This window comes from Colletotrichum truncatum (assembly GCF_014235925.2).
Source record: "Colletotrichum truncatum strain CMES1059 chromosome Unknown Contig_0001, whole genome shotgun sequence".
NCBI lineage: Eukaryota > Fungi > Ascomycota > Sordariomycetes > Glomerellales > Glomerellaceae > Colletotrichum > Colletotrichum truncatum.
In genome coordinates this window covers 5035779-5052907 of record NW_027222398.1, presented here as the reverse complement: position 1 = coordinate 5052907, position 17129 = coordinate 5035779, and the positions used below count along the sequence as shown (strand labels likewise).

Sequence of the window (17129 nt, the reverse complement as noted above, 5' to 3'; positions counted from 1 at the left end):
GGTTATGATAATGATGTCAGTTTTCAATGAAGATACTCGTGGGAGGAGTATGCTCAAGTGATGCTGAAGTCAATATGTGAAACACCAAATATTATCACCGACTGGGGACAGAGAGCTTGTTTGAGAAAGATAAAGATGGGATGTTCCATTCGATTGCAGAATGGGCGGGTAGGAAACATAAAACGCAAGAAAAAAGCGCTTTGTGAGATAAGGCCTAATTTTGTCCATTGTCAGCCGTAAACTTGCATATGCTGTTGGTGGTTCATGCATCTGCTCCCATGCACCTAGTATGTTGGTGGGTTCGCGTGTGTCGTTTTTTTCTGACTGCGCCTCTGGACAATTCATACAAAGGGAATGGTCAAGTGGATCTGGTTTCTTGGTTCACAAATCAAGTAACATATCGCAGTTCGAGGCGGCTAAACCCATGCAGTTCCAAATCAGCGTCTTGCAGATAAATCAGCTCATCTTAATCCCAGCCTTTGAAGGTTCGACCTGGACCGGAATGTCCGATGGTGGCATACAACCAAGCCAAACAACCGAGGTAAGTCACGCAGATTCCCTGCTTTCCAGAAGAAGTATGCTTTTCATGACTGCAAGGGCGATCCCAACCATGTTTTGCTTGATTATTCTAATCGTATTCCATGTGAATCATCCAGTTTCCTCTGGTGAGGCTGGTATCACTTTCTATGAGGGAAAACACAACAGTTTCACATAATTTAGACTATAAATAACGATGCCCACTCCGCGTCATGTTCAGCAGCCTCTCCATACATAAACCCGTCTATGTATGCGTTACCGATGAAACGATAAGTTTTAGCGTTTTCTAAGGCGCTGGTCCCGTGCTTCTCGCGGAGCACGTACGGAATTCTACCACCAGGTAGCACCACAATGACGTCGCCGGGAAGGGAATCCGCAGCGACCATGCCAATGAGTCCAGTCTCGGTTCTAGTAAACCTTCGGCCGGAGAGGTTGGGAATTAGGGCATCTTGAAATGGTTCATCTCCTACGACAGCGGGCTGACCCTCTTGCAGCTTATTCATCGCACGATTCCATCGCAGATATGATTCGTAATCAAGTTCTGGATCCGAAACTGTCCACTCGCGGTCTCCTTCTAGGTAGTTGATGGTTAGATTTCCACAGAGGGTTCTCCAGAAAGCGAGCTCTTGAGGTGTGGCTGCCTGCCATGATATAGGTGGCTGACTGGGCAGTCTCGCCAACTCCCGAGCCTCTGACACAATGTCTTTTGCCTGAGAAAAGCTTTCCAGGTCGGAAAAAGTGCCTGGGGTGCCTACGCTTTCTATATAGCCAATTATAACGCCCTTCGTCAACATTAAGTGCCCATTGTCCTTAAATCGAAACTCAAACTTGGCTGGAATCTCTCCTGAAGCTTTATAATGTGTTGTTGCCAGTTGCTGATCTACAGAAAGCATATGTGTGAGGCGATTCGTCGACTCCATAGTCCAGTCAGGCACAAATGATGGAAGATTCAAGACAGTCTGTCTCCCCATGTCAACATAAGTGAGGATATCCAGCGTTTTTGTTCGATCCATCTGCTCCTTGGTAAGTCCAACGAAGAGCTCCTCAGTCGTGATGCTATAGTCCGGAAGAATTCCGCTTGATTGGCCTTTAAAATCCATGCCGAGCATCCCATAGATTCTATCCAAGGGGTTTGTGCATTTCCGCCGACGGCAATCGTGTAGAACCTGCAAAAGATCTGTGGATGCCAGAGATGCCCTCATGTTGATGAGCGACTCTATATGAATCATAACATCGAAAAACCTTTCACCACATTCGAGAAGGGATCGCGGTCCACAGCATCTACTGGAGATATGTCGCCGAATCGAGGCAAAACCCTTCATAAAGCGCCCCCCATCAATGACAGTTGTCCCATACAAGAAAGAAGTCTGTCTTGCGAGAACAAACTCTTGCACTGTCCAAACTCGAAAGAACCAATCCGAGGAAAAAAACCTGGAAAGGTTGTTTCTCAAATGCGGCATTGAAATATTGTAACCGCGAACCTAATCTGCGTCAGTTTCACTTGCATCATGAAATCAAATCATCTTCAACATCTCTTGTGCAGAACAGTCATTGGCACGTTACTGACCTCCAAGTGCGGCTTGAGTAGGGGGTCGAAGTGAGCCTCTTCTCGCTCAGCGGCAAGTTCTAGGTAATCACGAGCAATGTCCAAGCCATCCCAATGGCTTCCGAGAAAGATCGCAACATTGAATGCTTGCTGATAGATACGCCCCATGATCTTGACCTGGTTGTAGCGCTCTTCGGGGTCTGCTTGGTTTATGCATAATGCGTCGATCCAAAGAGTGCGAACTGAATCTTTGCGCCGTAGACTGTGAAGAACATCGAAGAGATTGTTGGTGATGACAGTCTCAGTTCCGTCTACCTTTATTGTCTTTCTATGGCTGTCGTGTCCCCAAACATAGGAAACAGCCTCATAAAATGGAGACTGAGTAAGACTAGCCATGCGCAAAGTGCAACAAAGAGAATCAGAGATATCAACTGCAGGTTGCAGATCCAGGAGGCGCATCTGTTCGCTCCCCAGCGTTGGCCAAATTGGCCAGTTAACTCTGGCTTCCTGGCCTTCTCTCATTGGAGGCTGTTTGAAGAGGCTTGGTAAGCCTCAACCGAGGACTAGGATAGGTCAGCCGAATAAGGCGCATGCGTGCTGGAAAGCTAAGAGGAGGCGTATCTGGCGTTGCAGAAAGTGTGTTAAGCGTACGAATTATCGAAATACTGCGAAAAAATCCCGTAAGATGACTCTGCGACAGAGCTGGGTTGCCTGAAGCCAACCAAACATAGACAAGCTGACGCAGACCCTGGTCATTTGTTCATTCCCGGAGTAATTATCAGAGACTGTGTCAAAAGCCATTAAACACTGTGCTCCTTTCCGAGGACTCTCGCCTCCTGCTAGCTTTCTCGGTAGGATAAAGGGGAAAAGAAACAAGATGGAAATCAGCTTAATGAATCAAAATAGAAGCATGGCTTCTTGGGACATTTATACCACGGTATGGCAACTTCTTTCCATCCTATTGGCAGTTTCCGTGCTAAAGTTGGCGTGGCTATCTGAAATATATTTGCGCGTGGTTTTCGCATTTGGCACAGACAGGAAGAAAGGCAGCTGATTAAACGGCCTCAACTTCGTTTATGTGATTCTCCTTCTCCCTGACATGAGCAACAGCATTTCCGCTGACATCAACTCCATCAAACAGCTGGGCGACCTCTTCGAGCGTGCGTCCCTTTGTCTCTGGAAAGAAGATAAAAACCAGACAGAACCACACCACCAGCATGACGATCCAGACGATGTAGTATCTCCAGGAGATGGCCTCCATGGCAATGGGGGTAACGAACCCGTTGAAGAGACCTCCGCCGTAGGTAAATATCTGCTCAATCATGTAGCCTTTGGCACGTAGCGTGAAGGGCATGATCTCCATGATGTAAGTCGGGAGGACGGGGCCGATACTCATGTTGTAGAAGAATTGAAATACAAAAATCATAGCCACAACACCCGTGCCCAGGCTACCGTTAGTGAAGCCAGTCTGTTGATTCAAAGATGAGAGAATGGTCCAGACGGTGTAGGTTGCCGCCATGCCGGCGAAACCGCTTAGTAGGAGCGTCCTGCGTCCAACACGGACGACCATGGCAGAGCCAATGATGTTGATGCCATAGCAGAAAATGGTCAAGCCGCCATTGATGAGATTTTGTTGCTCAGGATCAGTGATGCCCATGCTCCTTAATACCACGACCAGGTAGAAGGAAACGAGAGCATTTCCAGCCCATTGGGCCGAAAGACCGAGGGTGACGGCAATGATCAGTCTATGTCTGTTACCCTCTGTAACAGTTCAGATTAGCATTGTTTCCATTAGCGCTGCTGTTCATTGCAGTTGTTGTCGTCTTTGAAATGATGGTGCATTGGGTTAAAAATGAACTTACTCGTGGCAAAGAAGTCAAGATAGGACCGCTTGTTTTGAAGCTTCTCGAGTTCGATAGCGGCTTCAATTTCGACCATTTCATATCGGACTAATGGGGAAATATCCGAATCGCCTTGTTCACCAGCATGATATTTGTTCAGTACAGCCCTGGCTTCGGACACCTTTCCACGGCTCACTAGCCATCTGGGTGATTCCGGCAAGAAGTATATCAAGAGGCCTTGGTAGACGGAGGGTATAGCTTGTAAAAGGGAGGGGATGCGCCAGCTCCAGCTGTTAGGAATCTTGAAGGTGCCGTATGTGGCCCAAGCAGCCACGATGGCTCCCAGAAACTAGCAACGAGAACAGTGTATTAGTAACGTTCATACAAGCACAAATTACTCAATACGAGAGCCTTGTAAGAGGTATAACAAACCCAAGTTGTCGAACCGAACGATGTCAAGAAAGGACGATGGCTTGGGTAGGCTAGCTCGGCTAACAGCGGACTGGCAGCAATTCCCACCAAGCCCGTTCCAAAGCCAACAAAGAATCTGCCGGCGAGGAACATGTCAAAGCTAGTGGAAGCAGACTGCAAAGCGGTTCCAAGCAAGGCAACTGCGGAACCCGCGAAAACAGGAGGTCGGCGGCCGAATCGGTCGGCAATCGGTGGACAGATGGGAAGGGAAGCAACAGCGCCAATGACCTGCATGGTCCCCAAGAGGCCGAGGCGGACTCCGTGAGGATGGCCAAAATCTGTTTTGGAACAGAGACTTGGAATCAGTATTGAGAACGAGGAGTATCTCTTGTGATGGGGGAGATGAAAGAGTACATATGCAGACACACCTTCATTCCAGACAGGGACCGATTGCAACCCGTTGAGCATACTGCTGTCAAACCCAATCAGGTACCCCGTCATCATGGGCACTGTGAGTAAGAAATTAAGCCGAAGTAGATGAGGTGTTTTCCACCACGGCTTGCTATCCTGGGGTAGGAACGCGTCAATGTTGGCTTCAACATTGCCGCCAGGCGACAGGTTGTGCTCCCCCATGGCGAGTGACTGGCGGCGGCTCTGAGTAGAGTTTTGCAAAATTTTGAAGCAGGGTGAGACCGAGTGCCAGTGGCGGCAGAATGCGAACTTTTTTGTGTCTATGAACAGGAGGGGATAAGATGTAACGGAGGCTTGAAGCGGGTGACCGCGCAACTAGTACAATCAACAGCCCACAGAGGGAGATAGGCCCTTTATATCCTTTTCTGGAAATGACCATGACTGTTGATGGCCAGATTCTTGGGCGCCAACATAACAATGACGCGAGTACGGATTGGTTGAAGTGGTGCTATGCCAATTCCTACAGGTGTGGGTGAAGTGAATGCTTCAGCAAGCAACTTTAGGACAGTAAAAGGCCGTAATGCGGAGAGTGTGGAGACTGGGGTTCTAGATTGCCAACTCGGATCCATGGATTGCTTGTGGTTCGATCTTGCACAGCAGGCACACCTTTCCCCAGGATAAATGCTTGGGTAGGGGTTGGTGGCGTTGGGGCTTGACCAGGGTTCAACTCCTTTCTGCCGGCTTTTGTACTTTTCGCATGAGGAACGAAAAAGGCATCGATGTCGGTCGTTTCGCTATGTCTTCAGCCGAGTCCACCTTTGTCATAGATCAGCAGGCAGTCGCAGCATCCGAATTTGCGGTTCTAACTACATCCTGGACTCAGCTTACAAGTTTACCTTCTCATTTTTTTTTTCCAGAACCGTGTTTTTTCTCCCTTCTATTCATCTGGAGTAAAATTCCCTTCAAAAACTCAAAGATCAAATGAGAAGACATCAACCCTCCGATCTAAATACGACCATCCATCAAACTGCCCCAATCAACGACTCTGGAATCACAAGCCATGCCTCTCGTTAGGAATCCTATCATTCCTGGGTTTAACCCAGACCCCTCTATTGTGCGTGTTGGAAACGACTACTACATTGCCACCTCTACATTTGAGTGGTATCCTGGGGTCCAAATTCACCGCTCCAAAGACCTCGCCAACTGGACCCTGGCGGCGAGGCCTTTGAACCGCAAGGCTTTGCTTGATTTGCGCGGCGTGGGTGATAGCGCTGGTGTTTGGGCCCCATGTCTTACACACGATGGAACCCGGTTCTGGCTCGTGTATACCGACACTAGAGAGCAAAATGGAGCATTCGTCGACTGCCATAACTACATCACTAGCGCCAGCACCGTAGATGGGCCATGGGCAGACCCGGTCTATGCCAACTCTTCCGGTTTCGATCCCTCGCTATTCCACGACGACGACGGGCGTAAGTGGTTTGTCAACATGGTCTGGGACCATCGTAGCCGTCCGAATCTATTCGCTGGGATCTGTCTCCAGGAATTTGATCCTGTGGCTGGACGGCTGGTGGGACCCCGAAAGAATGTTTACAAAGGGACAAAGTTAGGCTGCATCGAGGGGCCTCATCTCTATAAACGCAACGGATGGTATTATCTCTTAGTCGCAGAAGGAGGCACGGGTTGGTTTCATGCGTGCACTCAGGCTCGGTCTCGGGACATATGGGGTCCGTATGAGACGCACCCCCAGGAGCAGATTCTCACATCGAAAGATTCTGCATTTACTGCTCTGCAGAAAAGCGGCCATGGAGATATTGTTGACACGCCCGACGGAAAAACCTACATTGTCCATCTGACTTCCAGGCCCATTGGCCACGACCGCCGCTGCGTGCTGGGCCGGGAGACGGGCATTCAGGAAGCGTACTGGGGCGACGACGACTGGTTGTATGTCAAGGACGGCCCACGCCCGAGTCTGTACGTGAACCTGCCCGCTGATCGTGACGAAGATCTCTATTGGGCCACAAAAAGATATACATTTGAAAACGGACTTCACCCAGACTTTCAGTGGCTGCGGACACCGGAGCCTGAACGAATCTACCATGCAGGCCAAGGCAAACTTGTCCTAACTGGACGCGAATCTATCGGCTCAAAGTTTGAACAGGCTCTTGTCGCACGGCGGCAAACCCATTTTTCTTACGATGCCGAAACCGTCGTTGATTTCTCGCCTGAGGATGAGCGGCAGTACGCCGGACTAACAGCCTACTATTCGGCGTCTAATTACTTCTACCTTGCGGTGACGGCGCACTCAGACGGCCAGAGGGAGCTCATACTTATGACTCTGGAGAAGAAGAACAATAGAGGTTGGCTGGACAGCCCCATGATCGCGCCAGTGCCAATACCGAACGAAGGCAAGATGAGGCTAGCCCTTACCGTCCGCGGCAGTGCTTTGCATTTTTTCTACGCGGTTGGGGACGGGGAGTTAGTTGGAATTGGCCCGACGTACGATGCCACCATACTCTCGGACGAGAGTGTGATAGACCGAGGATTTAGTGCCTTTACAGGGGCCTTTGTGGGAATGGCGTGTTCTGATTTGAACGGTTTGGCTCGGGAAGCAGCGTTCGACTATTTTCTGTATCGACCTGTTAGTGACCCGTCAGATCGCTACGATGTTTGATCGTGCGAGGACTGGTTGAACCAAGTGATTTATATATACTCATGTTGGATCTGTGTATCTTTGATTTGCCAAGCTTACCAAGTCACTGTCACGACGAAGTCGACTTGTTATACCATTTAGCATAAGTCTACATAAACTATATTCTTCAAATATTTGGTGTCGTTTAAATGATTGAAAATTTCAACGGTACTAGATTGAAGCTGTGAAACTGGCCCCAGATCCCATATTCAATCAAACTTATCACCCGTAATATCACGAGCATTGCCGTTATTTCTCGTCTTCAGGATTCCATAACTCAATGTCACAGAACTCTACCAACAACCGTCCCCCGAGAGCCCGAGTCGCAAAGTTGAACAGTCCAAAACGATGACCGGTGAAGCCCGCTAAGGATTTCGAAAGGGTATGCTTGGGACCCAGTTGTGTAAACGTTGTACCATCGTAGCCATACTCAAATACAGCCTGACGTGACAATTTCTCATGCCCATCGTAACAGACAGGTCTCACGTCTGCCTTGATCCGCAACCATACACGGCTGTGCTTCAAGGGCGCTTCTCCTTTGATGGAACCATTTGAAACCCACTTCCAGTCTAGAGCAACAGGACGACCATTTGACCATCCGACGGCTGTGTCTTTTGGCTCCATCTTGGCGCCGTCAACAAAAACAAGTCTAGCAATATCGCCATCTTTGTGGATACCTATGTAGGCACTCTCATCGCGAAACAGGGTTGCTCCGGCCCTGTCTCCGTCCTTGAGCTCTGAGGCATCTACACAGAAGGTGGCGATGCTTCCTGGCCCAATCGTACGGTGGGTGAGGGTGTTGGCGGCTTGGTGGAGGCTTTGCGTCACGGTAGCAGTCTTGAGTACCAGGCGGCTGTCTTGGAGGCTCCATTCCGAGTTGGCAGGGTTGTGGTTCCACTCCCAGCAATGGTCGAGACTTGAATGCTTGAAGTCGTGTCTCCTGAGGCATGTGGCGGGGCGGTCTACTAATTGTGTATCGGTTGTTATGTGCGGATACTCTACTCGCCACTGACCTCGCGTATCTGGGTAGTCGCCTATCACCTTTGGCCACCCTTCACAGTCAAAGACAACCGGAGCCAGGACGGGAATACGACCTGCAGGGAAGGCATCGATAAAGGCCATGTAGTACCATTGGCCTTGGGGGGTGTCGACCAGTCCTCCTTGATGTGGAGCGCCAGCTCCCGCCACTGGGGGACGCATGTCCGCAAGTATTTCGCGTGCTTCGTACGGCCCAAACGGCCCGCCAGATGACTTGAGTACGTATTGTCCGTCCCATGGCTTCGTGACCCAGATATAGTACATGCCGTTAATCTTGTACATCCGAGCTCCCTCGAGGTACTCGTCCGACGTGTACACGACCTGGAAGGCAGACAACCGTCAGTATCTATTGCCATAATGGGGACGTGGCTCTATGAACTTACCTTACTGGTGACTTCCGTCAGCCCATCTGCAGACAGCTGTGCTACCTCAATAGACTTTGTTCCATAGGCCATATAGAGCGTGTCATCATCGTCGATCAGCAAGCCAAGGTCGTAATAGAACCTCTCGATCGGGGGATGTGCCGTCCATCTTTCTGCCGGATCCTTGGCCGTGTAGACGTAGGTTTTGTCCGTCCCCTGTATGGCGCTGTAGAAGTAGAACAGCCCATCGCTCTCGCGATATTTCGCAGTCGAAGCCCAGACTCCCTTTCCGTAAGCGACAGGTCTTTCGTTGTCCAGGGAGAATCGAGAGCTAGGTGGTAGTTCCGGTATCGAATGGCCGATATATTCCCAATCAACAAGATTGTATGATCTGAGGATGGGTGCGCCTGGTGAGAAGTGAAACGAGGAAGCACTCATATAGTAAGTCTCACCAACCCGGAATACCTCGGGATCTGGCAGGTCTTCCCAAAGCACCGGATTGGAAAAGTTTGCGGACTTGGTGCCGGAGGACATTCGTGATATTTTGGAAATCATTGTGTATGGTTGCTTGCGTAGATGACAAACCGACGAGCTTTTGATGATGGATATAGATGCCTCAAAATTTTAGACGGCCCTTAGCCATCTTGTTCTTATCTATGTAGAGGGAGAAAACAAAAGGGGGGCCTCAAGTTCTAGTCATGTCTCACGCGGGCTCACAATTCGCTTACTATAACACCGAGCCTCGGTGCCTTCAGAGGTTTTACTTTGCCAAGTGATAGAGAGAATGGGTATAGAGGGATTAAGGGGGATGGTCAAGGTGGTAAAGATCCGCAACACTCTTATTTTTATTTTGTTTTTAATATGGGTTGACTTGAATGGACGTCAATTGCGCATGATTGACAATTTCACACCTGACCTTGAAAGGAGTTAACTTCAAGCAAAAAATAATAATAAGAAAAATTTTAGGGACTCCTAGATTAGTGTTTTCCAAGTTTTTCTACGCGGCTTGATGAGTGTGAGCAACCTGATGAGTGTAAGAATGAGCTCCCGACATACACGCCAAGTGTCTAGTGTAGTAAGAGCACTGGTACGTTGGACACAGCAGAACATTTGTCCGAGTAGCGAATGCGAAAAGGCTAAGGAGCACAGTACACCATAATTTCGCATCAGTATGACAGGGGTCTATAGTGGGTATACCGCATAGTAAAAAACGTAAATCTTGTTATTGGTTGTCGTATACTAGCGCAACTACAAACAGTTTCTGTCGCCTGCATCCCCCCCTTACGGTTAATACCGTTAGGTACATCGAGAATGATACTGAAAGGTGGGTTGACACTACCAGAAGTTCACTGGAAAACCTCATCTCTAGTTGCCATTGCCGAATCATTAAATGCGTCAGTGCCCAAATTTATCGCGCCCGCTCCCTATAGTGTGTACTCATGTCAATTATAAGGGATAGCGGACGACACCCTGGGTGTTAGCTGCTGGTGTGAAACGGACACCAATTCTTAGCATTTCTGGATGTTGAAAAAAGATGGTCTAGGGAGAGTGATAAAATTGAAGTAATAATTCAACAAGCCGAATGCTTTGCACTCAACAACGGCATGATTTCCACAAAGGAACGATCAGAGTTATCAAAAGAGGCCGTAATCATTCATCCATCTCAATTGAATGCCACCTTCTGCAGAACCACTACAATTCTTCCAGAGATACATCCACAGGCAGAGGTAGGCTTCTATCGACATTCATTAGTAGGCTGTAGTTCGCCTTATCGACCAGTATATCCAAATGTCTGTACGTTCCTCCAAACGTCCTGCCCACTATTTTCACCGTTTCCATCAAAATGTCGATGGGGCCGACATCCATGGCTGACCAAAAGGTAGAGGCTGGGCTCAACGATAACAAATCAGCCAGTGAACACCCTATATCAAACACCTTCTCCAAGATGCCGATGCCGTTGGCTTCCAAAGCTTTGGTCGGCAGGCGCCGGGTGATGAGCACGACGTCACGGGCTATCGTGGAGGGGTAGCTCAGTGACATGCTGTCGTCGCTGTTCGTGCCTGACAAGAGCGTTTTGGAGACGCAAAGCTTCCATACGATGACTTTGAGCCATTGCCGCGATATGAGCAGATCGGCCTGTTGCGTCTCGGAGTAGTTGGACACGCTGGGAAGAGCGTGTTTGAGTGTGTTCTGTAGCCTCGCCAGTTCTCCTGGCTCTGCTGCTGTCGGGGAAGCAGATGGGATTGATGAGTTCCACGTAGAAATGAACTCGGTATCGAAGGGTCGGAAGAGGGAAATGAGGTCAAGGAACCCCGGCAGAATCTCCGCATCCGAGCTGAGCGGGTCGGCGTTGGGCAGGTTCAGCGTGCTCTGAAGCGTCAACGGTCTATTCCTCTGCAGAGCGTATGCCCTTTCAGTGATGAAGAGAACCCAAAACATGCGCCGCGCATACGTGACTAAAACAGTGTCGTTGATGTCGTTGTAAGTGGCCTCTTCGTGAAGACGCAATGTTTGCAGGATCGTGATGGATTCCCGAAGATAAAACCACGCCGCGTTGTCGTTATCGATGCAGAAAAACGCTGCAAAAAGAAAGAAAGATGTTTGGGCATGAGTTAACGACAAGTTATCGACGAAGTTGTGATATCGCCTAGATCGGAGTGTTTCCGAGAGAAAGAAGTCGGCTTTGGGGAGGTTAATTTGATGATGGGCAGATGGTGGAAATATCTCTGGTGAAAGGGCAATGACTGCGCAGCAAGCCATCAGCAGTCCGTACTTCTCGGGAGAGGTGGGAAACTCCTGAAGGCATTCCTCCATTTGCGGGCGACATAATATGGGTGTTATCGGGTACTTGTGTTTAAAGAAGGCGTTGAGGCACCATTGCAGAATGTCAGTCGATACTTGAACCGCAGGCCGAAAGCCGTTACTATCGTGTGCTGTATCCCTCGGGGGGGATCCGTCTGTCCTTGCTTGCGCTATATTTTCGAAACGATAGCCTTCTCTCTCCGGGGATGCACCATCGCGCTGATACGAAGAGGACGGTACAGGTTGTTGGCGATGATGCAGCTTACGCGTATGCCGTGGACCTTTCGGCCCTGTCTTCTTGGGTACCGCGTAGAACGTACACTCGGCCTCTGTCTCTTGACACTTTATGCATGGCCGACGTCCATCACAGCGAATTTTACGCGAGTGGCACCTGTCACAGGCCTGCCGGACTTTGGAAGAAGCCTTTCTCAGTCCTGTCGATGGATGCGACATGGGAGCTTGTTCCACTGTAAGTAACAGTTCCAGAACGATGAATGGTGGTAACGGAGACTGACCATGGGTGAGCGAAGAACCATTCAGTGTTATGGGGACCCCTCTTTACGGGTCTAGACCGCCTTGGGCCTAGGCGCTGACCGGAAAGTTTAACGGGTAATTGTCCCTATCAGAGAATAGTTGAACTTGGCTGGTGCCACTCTTGGCACGACACTACAAGGTTGGTTCGAGAGAATAAAAATGGCTTAACGAGACATCCACTGCTGCAAGTCTCCGCTGTTCTGGGAGTGCAATAAGTTGACTACCAATGATTCCTCTCCCAACTGTCTCTTGTCTCCGCAGAAGGGTAGTACGATTCAGTCTATTGGGGCGGCTTTCAAAGGTAGACGGCTTCAGGACTTGTTTGGTCTAACAGCCGATGTTCAACTTGAGCGTTACATGAAATAATATCGTCTCTCAAAAATGTCATGACGATTTTACAATTGCGATGGACAAACTTATCCTATGGTCTGGATAGGGAGTGAGAATACATCAGTTTATGAATTGCTGCTATCTCGCCTACATGTGTACGGTGGCATAATAATCGTGTTTGCTGTCTGACTTGACTGCCTTGGAGTGGTTAGTTGAAAGGACAACAATAACCATCTGGCTTCCCCAAGGGCGTCGTACTTGTGCATTCGTCCTCAGTCAGTGACAGTCATGTTTCGCCAGTAATAGAGACACACTCAGCATAATTGAGTCTGACAGATGAAAGCGTAGAAAATCAACGGGTCCAAACTTGTCACTGGTTTCAGTCATTGGGCCAGCATCATGAGGCACAAGAGGCATGAGTTACTAGGTAGGGAGAGGGTTCCCATTGTTCCATAACAGTAAGCTATATCACATGTGGTACCCAAGGTCAGAGATATATACCTAGTTGATGCCAAGCACTTCTCAGTTCCATTGGTAGATGTTAAGTCTACTCCTTCCGCCGCACTTCTGGCCGGGGTTCCCGGGACAGTTCATGTTACAATCATCCGGGTTGGCAGCAGTGGAGCCCGATGCACGTTGAGAACCACAGAAACATTCATTCCCAAATTGAACGCCGAACAGTTTGAAGTTCTTATCAATACAAAACTTGGCGCATTTCTCGATTGTCATACTAGGGTCACCAATCAAGTTTGCTGCGTCCGGGAACTCCTCGTTAGCACTTGACGTATACTTCCAAGCCGGATGGGGGGAGTGGGTTGAGACTTACCGCCACTCAAGGCTCTCTCGTTACTTAACTCGGTGAAGCAGCCCTGATATCTGAAATTCATCGGCGGCGTGGTTGCGAGTGTGCTGTAGACGTTGATCCTGTTAGCTGCACCGCACTTCTCTCTAGAGTTACCGGCGCAAGCCATGTTGCATTCAACGGAGGGCGCCGCAACAGCGCCAATGCCGAGATTATTCCCACACCAACATTCACGCCCGAACTCCACGCCGAAGTGTACTGTGCCCTTTTGACGAAGGCAATAGTCAGCGCAGTACCCTACACTCATAGAGTCGCTCATTATGTTGGCAACGCCAAACGCGCGTGTGTTCGTCCCCTCAGTGTAGCAGCCGTAATCCTTGTACGCCACAGGCGGATTATTAGGCCTGCCGTACAAGTTCAACCTGCCATCTCCTCCGCACTTTTGGGCCTTGTTTCCGGTGCATGGCATGTTGCATTCACCATCGGCAGCTTTCAGACTGCCTACGCCAAGGGCATCACCGCACCAACACTCGCCGCCAAATTGGACGCCAAAGAACGACCTGCCTTTCTCTATCATGCAGTAGACAGAGCAAAACTCTACAGTCATGGCCGCCTGCCCAGTCAATCCAGCGCTACTGAGAGCGCGACTTGGAATTTCTGTGAAACAGCCATAAGCCTGGTAGCTTGGGATTGATTGGAAAGCAGCGACGCAGACATTGACGTTGGCCCAGAGGTCACCGCAAGTACTGCCTACAGTTGGGTTCCAGTTTGAGAATTGGCCCATCGATATGCCGTGCTTCGCGACTACATCGTTGCAGGTCTCTCCCGGTCGTACAAAATAGAACTTGTAGCAGTTGTCCGTCATGCCGGGCTGTGTCGGTTGCGGAGTCGGTATGCCATTTGTCGGCTTTGTCGGGCTGGGCTGGAAGCCAACAACTCCAATACAGACATTCACATTCGCCCATAGAGATCCGCAGGTACTACCTACACTGGGATTCCAGGAAATGAATTGGGCAACAGACAGACCGCTCTTCGAAGCTATCTGCTCGCAGTTCTCCCCAGGTTGGACAAAGTAGAATTTATTGCAGTTGGCCACCATGCCTGGCTGGATAGGTCCTGGGGTCTGGATGCCGTTTCCTGTTGTTGTAGTTGTTGGTGCGGTTGAAGAAGTGAACAAGCTGGTCGTTGTTCGAGCAGTCATGACCTGGCTTGTCGACGAAGGTGGACTCGAAGATGTGGAGGTAAAACCAGAGGATGAGGTTGAAATTGACCTTACTGTAGACGTTCCACTCGGGATAGGACTCGAATCGCCGGGGGCAGGTTCGTTGACAGCCTCCACGCAGTATGACCTGCCTAGTTGGAAGTTTCCGCATTCTGGTGTGATTGACGGATTCTGACGAAAGGGTTAGCTTGTGTGATTAGATCCAGGAGAGTCAGAAAAGCAGCGCAAAATATGTACATACCCATCGTGTCATGGTAGCGATGTCAATTGCCCAAAACTCCAAAATGTCAAAACAAGTAATCGAACCATCATTGTCCCACCACCAACTACAATGAGATGTGGTACTGGGATCATGTGGCATCATCGGAGTTGTATCCCTCGCTGACACGCCGCCTGCAAAGAGTATAGACTGGATGGCAACATATCCCACAACGAGACAGTTGGAAAAAGACAACATTCTGATCAAGGAGTGAAGGTTCCGAAGCGAGTGTGTAAATTTTATGGCTGATCATTCTCCAAGTACATTGCAGCCCTGCTTTTATGTATATAGATATACTTTATAGAAATCTCGCCATGGTTGGTGTTCTCGTGCTCTTCACTGACGCGTACCCCTGTGTCCTTTCTCATACCTGGATGTAGCAACACTCAACTTATGCGTTCGGAGTCTGACATGACTCCAGGGAAAAAAAAAAAAAAAAAAAAAAAAAAAAAGAGAAACATGGCCTCAGCAATGTTAGCGGTCGTTTCGCTTACGACTTCTCGGTCCGAAGGCGCTTCAAAAAGTTCTCATCGTGCCGCTTTGACCGAAACTCCAGCTTGGTATTGATTCAATGGCTCGGAGAAGGAACATCTCCGTGAGGCCATCGTGGCCCAGACCTCCAACTGGAGTGGCACAGAGACGTCCAACAATTAGAGCATTACTTCCTGTAAAGCATGTAGATCATTCGGGCCATGCCGATGCTTGATTTGGGCAAAATAGGCTCCTTCATGTATGCAAGACATTATCCGAAATATGACTCACTAGCGATATCAGCGGATTGTCCACAGCACGATTTACACTAATGCAAACGACGTGGAAGGAAGCGCTGTGGGAAGCTGAAAGATCGGGACGATAGCCGGGGAAAGGGGTATTACCCCGGGTTTGCAGCCCTACGCCGCAAGCTCACCGATTTAATCTTAAATTTAAGATTAAATCCTGGTCCTCGTGTCGGTTGGGATAAAGCCAGGTTGTTCGCTTTGGTGGGTTTTGCCTAAACTGGAAGGTCAACAAGTCTGGCGATCAGAAAATGGTTTCTTCCACCGGCGGCGCAGACATGCACTGTGAAATTGGATCCGCGGAGGAAAGGCGCCGGATGCTCGGCGGGCTATCTTCTCATCGCCAACAGGGAAAGACACCGGGAGGAATGCATCAACCAGGTTGCACGTGGGAGACTAGCAACGGTCATTCGGGAAAAGACCTAAGGTAGGTCAAATTGGCGAGATGCATGTGATTTTGCTCAAGAAAAGTGATGCATCGCGAATAATGACTGCGCAAATCTTTATGAAGAGTAGTGTGATTGTGGTGAGAAACCTGTGAGCATATACAGATATCTAAGCCAGGACCAGTAGAAGACTAGAGAGAATGGCTAGAGATACAAGGAGCCAATACCTCTCACATGCAGCTTGAAAAGACCGGGCTCCACTCAGGCATGGTCCCGTAATGTTTGGCCAGGTTCCATTTGAGCAAGAAGCACGACGCGACATCTCAGCTTCCACCTGCTCCCGAATATCCTCCTGCTTCATCGCGAAACCGCAAGGATCCCCATGCGGCGCTGGATCCGCCAGGACTGGGCAGCCATGTTCCCACTCCAGGGGATTCCAATCTTCCGTGCCCTCAAATCCCATAGTGTGCAAGTGTTGAGGGCAGACAGCAGCCGAAATATCAGGTTTTGGTGCAAACTCGCTGATATTGAAGAGGATGTGGCCGTCTATCACACCTTGAGACCATATACTTGGGCGCGTCTCCTTCGTACAGTTGTTCCATATTCCAAAAGTCCATCTAAGAATGAATGCCGTATTGGTGATGTTGACTAAGAAGTTGGTGCTGTTGATGACGAGAAATGTATCCGATGGCGGCTCGCTGGTCCAAGGGATACTCCCATCACTTTGTCTCGGGAAGAACCCACCTCGATCTACAACGGCCGGTGTACCGTTTATAGGAAGAAGATCATAGCTAAAGTGCAAGGTATGATTCCAAGCGACGGCTGCGTTGCGGACGGCAAAGACCAGGGGAAATGGGTAAGTGCCTTTCCATGCTGTATTGTTGGGGGGGAATATGAGATCTAATTCGATGTTCGTAGATTCGACTGCGTTCGCGCAGAGGAAACTCAGATAGAAAAATTGCAAAGTAATGGAGGGGATCTTCATCTTTTGGTGAAACAAAGAGCGAGAATGAGATAGTGATTCAAGTGGATTTTGAGCCGGAACTCAGCCCGGAGGCGAACCAAAGTATTCAAGAATGAGAAGAAGATGAGGAAGGGAATGAAAATTCGGGGGATGGGGTCAGGCATGATCTTGACGCCTGTCACGTAGGCTGAGGTCCTGCACACTGTACCACCCCTG

The 17129-nt window shown here is 49.4% G+C and overlaps 7 protein-coding genes across 7 annotated transcripts; 1 reads left to right on the top strand and 6 right to left on the bottom strand.

Annotated features, from left to right (window-relative positions):
- Positions 1-716: 716 nt before the first annotated feature.
- CTRU02_201415 (heterokaryon incompatibility protein) lies at positions 717-2605 on the bottom strand (the record flags this gene model as incomplete). The annotated part of the gene is made up of 2 exons (XM_070203850.1): positions 717-1983; positions 2070-2605. The coding sequence occupies 2 exons, from the start codon at positions 2603-2605 to the stop codon at positions 717-719; spliced, it is 1803 nt and encodes a 600-aa protein (XP_070062432.1).
- Positions 2606-3137: 532 nt separating this feature from the next.
- CTRU02_201414 (hexose transporter protein (Lactose permease)) lies at positions 3138-4968 on the bottom strand (the record flags this gene model as incomplete). The annotated part of the gene is made up of 4 exons (XM_036733704.1): positions 3138-3844; positions 3946-4273; positions 4357-4673; positions 4764-4968. The coding sequence occupies 4 exons, from the start codon at positions 4966-4968 to the stop codon at positions 3138-3140; spliced, it is 1557 nt and encodes a 518-aa protein (XP_036574555.1).
- An 838-nt stretch (positions 4969-5806) lies between these two features.
- On the top strand, positions 5807-7420 carry CTRU02_201413 (Beta-xylosidase; the record flags this gene model as incomplete). The annotated part of the gene is made up of 1 exon (XM_036733703.1): positions 5807-7420. One exon carries the CDS (start codon positions 5807-5809, stop codon positions 7418-7420), a length of 1614 nt encoding a protein of 537 aa, XP_036574554.1.
- Positions 7421-7687: 267 nt separating this feature from the next.
- CTRU02_201412 (ricin b lectin) lies at positions 7688-9393 on the bottom strand (the record flags this gene model as incomplete). The annotated part of the gene is made up of 2 exons (XM_036733702.1): positions 7688-8809; positions 8860-9393. 2 exons carry the CDS (start codon positions 9391-9393, stop codon positions 7688-7690), a joined length of 1656 nt encoding a protein of 551 aa, XP_036574553.1.
- Positions 9394-10530: 1137 nt separating this feature from the next.
- CTRU02_201411 (uncharacterized protein) lies at positions 10531-12093 on the bottom strand (the record flags this gene model as incomplete). The annotated part of the gene is made up of 1 exon (XM_036733701.1): positions 10531-12093. One exon carries the CDS (start codon positions 12091-12093, stop codon positions 10531-10533), a length of 1563 nt encoding a protein of 520 aa, XP_036574552.1.
- Positions 12094-13026: 933 nt separating this feature from the next.
- Positions 13027-14985, bottom strand: CTRU02_201410 (LysM domain-containing protein; the record flags this gene model as incomplete). The annotated part of the gene is made up of 3 exons (XM_036733700.1): positions 13027-13256; positions 13331-14699; positions 14770-14985. 3 exons carry the CDS (start codon positions 14983-14985, stop codon positions 13027-13029), a joined length of 1815 nt encoding a protein of 604 aa, XP_036574551.1.
- Positions 14986-16118: 1133 nt separating this feature from the next.
- CTRU02_201409 (uncharacterized protein) lies at positions 16119-16934 on the bottom strand (the record flags this gene model as incomplete). The annotated part of the gene is made up of 1 exon (XM_036733699.1): positions 16119-16934. One exon carries the CDS (start codon positions 16932-16934, stop codon positions 16119-16121), a length of 816 nt encoding a protein of 271 aa, XP_036574550.1.
- Positions 16935-17129: the final 195 nt, after the last annotated feature.